The 7,878-nt window shown below is 61.9% G+C and overlaps 1 protein-coding gene across 1 annotated transcript; it reads left to right on the plus strand.

Moving 5' to 3' along the window:
• The first annotated feature begins 920 nt into the window (after nt 1-920).
• LOC127752172 (uncharacterized) lies at nt 921-7,006 on the plus strand. The gene has a single exon (XM_052276870.1). The coding sequence runs from the start codon at nt 1,058-1,060 to the stop codon at nt 5,993-5,995; it is 4,938 nt and encodes a 1,645-aa protein (XP_052132830.1). The 5' UTR covers nt 921-1,057; the 3' UTR covers nt 5,996-7,006.
• The last annotated feature ends 872 nt before the right edge of the window (nt 7,007-7,878 follow it).

The following is a 7,878-nucleotide window of genomic DNA, read 5'->3' on the forward strand; positions in this document are numbered from 1 at the left end:
CCCCCACCGCCCTCCTTTTCCCTCCGGCCGCTCCTTTTCCCACCTCTTAGTGTTATAAGTACATGCTTTGCGGAAGGAATTTTGGCATAGTTTTTCGAAACGACAACCATTTTTATATTTTTCAGGGCAGCACATCTTCCAGCCAGGCCGCTGCAACGACACACACACGCATCACTTCCAAAACCTCAAATGGAGCGGTATGTCACTACACTTTACTTTTCATTCTTCTCTTCACTGTTTTTACCTATTTTTCTAACATTGTCACATCATTAAATAGACATAGACATAACCAACATAACACACTTCTGTAAAAACAACAGAATTTTAAGAAGCGCAAAGGATTTGTTCCTGTTTGAACAAATGTTTGACGAATTTCATAAATTTGCAATTTTGGTTGATGTGTGAGCTGCTTTTTGTACTGCTTTTTCTTTTCCTTAACACATAAATATGTTGACAGTTCTGCTCCCTCCTAACAGCTGCTTCCGAATGAAAGTAATTCTTCGTTAAAACAATAGTGAAATTAGCCGCATAACCTTGAAACCACGTCCATTTTGTGCGGAGAGAACGTCAAGTGCTTAGTTGAAAAAATGGTACATATTCGCTTCGGCGACAGGACAAGCAGCACAGAAGGGCACTAGGAAGTGCCCGGCTGCGATGCTGGCTTTCGACAGAGAAACGCACTCTCTCTGACGCTGGGACAACACACACTGCGCTGCGCTTCCGAAGGGAAGACCGGGGCGGGGTGGGGAGGGGGGCGTCTCTAAACGCAACCTGGTTCGCTCTCCTCCTGCCCCTGCCCCCCGTATTAATACTGGGAGGAACAGGGGGAAGGGGGGACGGGGAGGGGAGGCCCGCGCAGGGAGGGGGCTGGTGGGGCGCTCGCTCTCCCGCGGTCCTGGCGTTGCTGGCGGCGCCGCGCGGTCAGTTCGAGACGCGAATCCGAGCGAGATCGCAGCCGAGAGCGAGCCGAGCGTGACCGAGAGCCGAGGCGCGCGCGCGGGGTCTTCGTCGACGTCGGGGAGGTGTACGATGCGAGGCGCGACGTCGTGACCATAGGATGCCGTTCTGCCGGATCACGGGCGGCAGCCGCGCGCTGCCCAAGCCCAACTACTTCCCCCTGCTGCCCCCCATCTCGCCCGCTGATGCCCGCCGCTTCTGCCGCATCACCGGGAAGGCCATCGGCCTTCCCGGCCACCACTACATCCCCGTGCTGGTCGGGCTGGGGGTGGGCCGCGAGCACTGCCACATCACGCACAAGTCCGAGGGCGGCAACGAGCACCACCAGTTCCTGGGGCTGCAGTCGCGCCGCCACACAGTCCGCCCCGACTACCGCTATGTCTTCCCCGTGCTGGACGAGGAGAGCGACCTGCTCGTGCTGCTGGACAGCAAGGCGCCCGCCGGCGCGGCGCAGGGCGTCGACGAGGCGCGGAAATACGTCTACACTGTGGACGAGCGGCGGACCAGCCTTGTGTTCCCGTCGCGGCTCGAGGCCGCCGTCCGGGACGGCGACGTCCGCGACGTGATGCTGGCGCGCGACGCCGACCACCTGCTCCTGACGCTGCGCAAGGGCAAGAGTGTGTCGCTGGACGTGCGCGACTACGCCATCGTGGAGGACGAGCTGTGGGAGGGCGAGGGCCCCGGCGAGGTGGCGTACCAGCGCGACGAGGAGGACCGCAAGCGCCGGCAGAAGCGCGAGGCCGGGCTGGCGGACCGCAAGCGCATCTTCGAGGCCAAGGAGGACCTCGCCGCGCAGGAGGAGCGCCGCCGGCACTCGGCCAAGGTCATGAAGGTCAAGATGCAGGCGGAGCGCGCCGCCGAGAAGGCCGAGAAGGCCGCGCGGAAGAAGGCCAAGCAGAGCGGGCCGCGCAAGTGGGACCGCTTTGAGGTGGAGGAGGCGAGCACGGACGCCCACATGTACCTGGCCAGCGGGGAGCTCAAGGAGCTGGCCAAGCCGTTATCCGGCACGTTCGACGCGGAGACCTTCGTCAAGGAGGCCCCCCTCCGCGGGGAAAACACTATCACGATTCTACCGACCCCGGTGGATGTGCCGTCCGTCGTCGTCGACCTGGAGACATCGTCGCCCGGCATAGTACAGCAACCTGCTCTGCTGGAGGAGGTCGGTGGCTTCCCCACCGTCCACGCAGTGGCGCCCTTCACGCCGCTGACCGCGGAGCCATGCCCCGAGCTGCAGGCGGCCGTGCAGCTGGTGGACCCCGGCGCCCTGCCCCGCCAGGCCGAGGTCAAGTCCGTCCTCATGGAGGAGGGCGCTGACGGCAAGTTGCTCAACCAGCTGCCTCGCATCGAAGAGATCCCCGACCTTGTCAACATGCTTGACAAGGGAGAGGCCGTGAACGTCGGCGGCAAAGTGCACGCCCTTCGGCTGGACATCGCTGCTGCCCAGGGCGCACAGGCGCAGCGGCTCGTCGTCGGCCAGAGCGTGGAGACGCCCAGCGGCCGCGTGTTCGTCCCCGGACAGACGGTGGAGACCGCCAACGGCCCCGTGTTCATGCCGGGCCTCACCGTGCACACCCCGGACGGCCCTCTGCTCATCCCCGGCCAGGCCGTGGAGGCCCCGGGCACCCCGGGCCAGCAAGTGTTTGTGGCCGGCCAGTCCCTACACACCCGGGACGGCCACAAGTTCGTGCAGGGCCAGATGCTGTACGCGGCTGACGGCGAGGGCCGCTTTGCCCCGGGCCAGACGGTGCTCACTCCAGAAGGCCCGCGGTTCGTCCCGGGCCAGGTCGTCAACGACGGCGCCGATTTCGTGGTCGGGCAGACCGTCAACACGCCCAACGGTCCCAAGTTTGTACCTGGTCAGACACTCACCACCCCGTCCGGAGAGGCCATCTTCTTGCCCGGCCAGAGCGTCGAGGTTCAGCACGCCGACGGCGAGAAGGAGTGGGAGTTCGTGCCGGGCCAGTCCGCGCGGGCCGACAACGGTGAGCTGCGGTTCATCCCAGGGCAGACCATCGCCACCCCCGACGGCCCCAAGTTTGTCGCCGGACAGACCGTTGTCGACGAGGCCGGGGCCGCCCCTCAGTTCGTGCCCGGAGTGTCGGTGCACGACAACAAGACGGGCGCGCTCAAGTTCGTACCCGGCGCCACTCTGGAGACTGCCGATGGCCTCAAGTTTATCGAGGGCCAGGTGATCAAGACTGAGAAGGGCGTCAAGTTCTCGCCCGGTACGTTCCTGGTGGGGGCCGACGGCGTGACGGTCGTCGAATTTACACCCGCCATCAGCCTGGCCGACATCGTGTTCCGGGACGGACTCCCGGACCCTGGAGTCGACAACGCCCTCGAGCACCGCGAGGAAGTCCTCGGTCACATGGTGCAGACGTCTCACGGCGTCGAGTTTTTCCCGGGCAAGGCCAACGGCCTCCCCTCTGGCAAAGTGATCCAGGGCAAGCTCGTCAAGAGCGCGTCCGGCGCCGTGCAGTTTGTCCCCGGCATGGACATCGACGGCCTGTTCGTCCCCGGCCAGCTCGTGATGACGGAACTGGGCGAACAGTTTGTGCCCGGCCAGGTCGTCGAGACGAAGGAGGGCCCCAAGTTTGTCCCCGGCCAGGTAGTGGAGACCCACGCTGGCCCCAAGTTCCTCCCGGGACAGACCGTGCTGACCGCCGACGGACCGCGCTTCGTCCCCGGCCAGATCATTGAGACCAAGGCCGGCCCCACCTTCATCCCGGGCCAGGTCATCTGCACCGAGGAGGAGGGCTCGCGCTTCGTGCCCGGCCAGATCGTCGACACCCGCGAGGGCCCGCGCTTCGTGCCCGGCCGCGTCATCGAGACGGGCGACCGCGTCACCTTCGTGCCCGGCCAGATCGTAGAGACGGCGGACGGGCTGCGCTTCGTAGCGCCGGACCTCCAGGACACGGAGGAGGGCGGCTTCGAGTTCTCGCTGCAGGGCTTCGAGGTGACACCCGAGGAGCTGCGCCTGATGCGGCCGCACCTGTCGGCGACCTCCACGGCGCCCACCACGGCCGGCCAGATGAGCATCGACTCGCGCATGCTGCGCCAGCTCTCGCACGCCGGCATGGTGGTCGGCAAGCAGGTGGCCGCCGAGCTGCCGGGCGTAGACGTGTCCTCGCTGCCCACCCTGGCGCTGGCCGAGCAGCTGGGCCTGGAGGGCGTGTCCGCTGTCAAGATGGGCCACGTCCTGGAGGCGGTGCTCAAGCTGAGCTACGGCCTGCTGGACGAGCGCGGCCACGTGCGCCGCAAGATGAGCGTGACCATTGAGCGAGGCCTGATAGCGGGCGGCGCGGACGTGGAAGCCCTGACCCAGGAGGAGGAGGCCCTGAAGAACATGCTGACCGAGGCCATCGTCACTGCCTGCATCACCATGGACGAGCAAGCTGAGGAGGAGGACGTGCTTCGCGCCGTGTGCAACTTCTTCAACAGCATCCTGGAGTCGGTGCGCGACAAGGAGGGCGTTGTGGAAGCCCTGCATGGCTTCGTCACGTACCCGGGCCATGTCGGGCTGCTGTGTCGCGAGACGGTCTGCCAGCTCGGCCAGGGCCTCAGCCGGGCCGACCTGCTCCGGTCGCTCCTCTGGGGCGGCGAGGACGTGCTGGACCGGCTGGGCAAGGTCCTCGAGCAGGACCAGCTGGGCCAGGCCTTCCTGCACCTTGCCGAGGCGGAGCCTGAGCTCATGGAGGTGGTGCTGCGCCGCGTCACCGAGGCCGTGCGAACTGCGGCGGCCGAGGGCATGGACGGCCTCGACTCAGATCAGGACGCCGCCGAGGTCCTGCAGCGTGCCATCGTGGCCGTGGTACGCGAGGCCAGCGAGCTGCGGCTCCAGGAGATGCTCGACAGCGACGAGCTGGCGCTCCGGGAGCTCTTCGTGCAGGCCATCAACCTGGCACGGGCGCTCGGGATGCACGACACCGCGTCGGGGCTGCTGCAGGTGCTGAGCGACCCCAGCGCCACCCGGCTGCTCGCCGGCGACCGCATCACTCTGGACATCCTGCAGCGCCTCACCGTCATGCGCCAGCTGGCCGAGCGCCGGCCCAAGTTCAACTCTGCCCTGGGCAAGCTTGTCTCTGACCCGGAGACCGCCCGGAACGACCCCCGCCTCCGGGAGCTGGTGCGACAGAGCGCGGCACTCATGGTGGTCCCGGAGGACCGGTGCCTCCCGGAGCTGCAGAGCTCGGCCGACATCCCCACCGCGCTGTTCCACAACACCCTGGCCATGGAGGAGTACCTCCGGCGGCGGGGCGCGGGCACTAAGGGCGCGCTTCTCATCGTCAAGCACGGCTTCCAGACCGTCATCCCCCGGGAGGCCGCCCGGGACGTGCTCACCGGCCAGATCCCCTACTCGCTCGTCGACCAGAAGGGCATCCGCCACTTCGCCCCCATGCACGTGTTCTCGGCCCTCAGGCTGTCGCAGCCGCTCGCCAACCGCTACTCCATGTACAGCCGCAGGGGCTCCGGGGCCTCGGCCGCGTCCGGCCTCAGCTCGGTGCCCGAGCAGGACGCGGCGCCCGGCGCCCCCGCACCGCCGTCCACCGTCCCGTCAACCTGCCTGCGGTGCATCCACGGCGACCACCGCCACCACTCCACGTTCAGTCAGCCCACGACCGAGGTCAGCTCCTGTAGCGGACACTCTCACGGGCCCGCCAACGGCCACGTCAACGGCCACGTCAACGGCCTCGTCAACGGCAACGGCCACATCAACGGCCTCGCCAATGGTGACACCTACGGCAAGGGCCTCGTCAACGGCCACGCAAACGGCCACACCAATGGCCAAGTCAATGGTCACGCCAATGGCCACAGTAACGGCCACGACAACGGTGTCGTTGACGACGAGGTCTGCCCGCTGCCTGCCGCGAAAGCAGTTCTCGACAAAGGGGCGGCAAAACTGGCTGCCATACTGAGTAAAGGCCTTACCAACGGCACCACCGCCGACGTCGCCGAGGGCCCCGTCGACGGCCGCGCCGTTGGTCTCGCCAACGGCCTCCCCAACGGTCACCTGAACGGACACGCCCACCCTGTGTAACAGCACGAAGTAGACGACTGTCTGTGTATGAGGAATCTGTTGATAACTCATTTGTGAAGGGGGAAGGGGGCGGCTTGTATTTCTGGCAGGGGGGCGCCTCGCCCTTGAGAGGACGATCGTCTATTGAAGACTGACAGGCCACGAATGGCACACTGGCGTGGCGGGCTAAATTTAAATGTGGGTTGGTTTGCCTTGTATTGCCCCCTCCCCCTTCTCCCTCCCTTCCCAGTGCAACGGCCCCGTGTCCCCTCACCAAGCATGACATTTTGTGCGGAAACGACTAATGTTTTTAAATCTATCTAGCGGTAGAAAGACATTGCGTTTAGTTTACCCCCCTGATCCCGTGATGTAAGTGGATGTGAAGTGAGGAGAGCGAGCGTGATGCCCACGCTCCCTTGTGTCTGACATTCCTAGCGGTAACTAATCCAAACCAGCCCCGACTTATTGTCATACGTGTTTCAAAAGTTTGCTGTTAAATAAATCACTGTTACTGGAAAATGAAATTCTGGAAAGTTTGTAATAAAAATTCGGCTAATTTGAAATTACCAAAAATTGTAACGGTTAAACCTACATTCTGCTTGAAACTATGTGAGAATATCTTTATTCAGTGACATGATGGTATCTGGTTTTGTTCGCGATGGAATAACAATTGTGATCTCCATTTTTCAATAAATTAAGTCAATATTTTTCTTGTGATTTGTGTAGTATGTCTGTTGTGCGTAATGAATGTCTGAATGCCTGTGAAAAAGAACGTAATCCTAATCTGAATGTGTCTTAGCAAGTTAATGTTGCTCGTCTAGTCAGAGCCAGAAGGCTGGGACGGCAAAGTGTTGCGTTTACGCACGTTCGCTGTCGTAAAATGTCATATATTAAAAATAATGAGGTGCATGTCAGTAATATTTTTGATAGACATAGAATGTTCGGTACTAAGGCTTGTGAAAACTAGGTTAAGTAGAGATGTGGAAACTGTACTGTGTTAACAAAACATTTAATAAAAAGTAAAATTGCTAATGGTGTTTACCTGTCTCATCATTCTAGAAAACACATTAACTCAAATGTTTCAGATGGGCGTGCACGGGAATGGTGTATATACGTGAGGGACATTGCATTCTTACAAAATTTACGACTTTACAAGTTTTAATTTTAGAGCCAAATACCTCCTGAGAACTGAATTTTATGGCTTTGTTCCATTGAGTTATAAGGTCATGGGGAGATTCGTCCTGCACGCGCAGCAGCACACTGTTCAGGCCACGGACAGTTCTCAGTCAAACAGACGCAGAAAGAGAGGGGGGGGGGGCACCGAGCACACGTCGCAATATTCGAGAGAGAAGAAAACCTCTGAAGATGTGTCTGTCGGGGCTGAACAGGCGGCCACAAGGGCGGGTGGAGGCCAGACTGTATATCGGAATGCCGGGAATGTTGGCGGCCCCCGCGGCGGTGCAGAGCGTGGCGGGTACACTGCCGCCCGGGCCTTGGGGCTGGCCGTGGCCGTCCACGCCGAGGTGCAGGCGGCGGGCGCCACAGTTCCGGGACGTGCGGGCGGGCGGGGGCAGGCGTTGACGCGGACCTGCCGGCAAGCGTCGCCGCTGACCGGTGGCCTGGCCGGCGTCATCCTGTGCATCGTCGAGGTCCTGCCACAGTCCCCGGGGGGACGCCGCCGCCCCTTTATTTCTGAGCTGGCTGCAGCACGCCGCCCCCACGTGTAAACACTCCTCCACCTTGTGCTGCGTGTGTGTGTGTGTGTGTGTGTGTGTGTGTGTGTGTGTGTCTGAGAGGGGGGCGTCGTTTAGAGTCCCCATGCATTTGTTACGTGCCACGGGGTCGTTGAGAATTTCCGAAATCTCTACCGAAAAATTTGAAAGTTTTCCAGAAAAATAAACCAG

The sequence above is a fragment of the Frankliniella occidentalis genome, unplaced genomic scaffold (assembly GCF_000697945.3).
Source record: "Frankliniella occidentalis isolate FOCC.00 unplaced genomic scaffold, Focc_3.1 Scaffold4773, whole genome shotgun sequence".
NCBI lineage: Eukaryota > Metazoa > Arthropoda > Insecta > Thysanoptera > Thripidae > Frankliniella > Frankliniella occidentalis.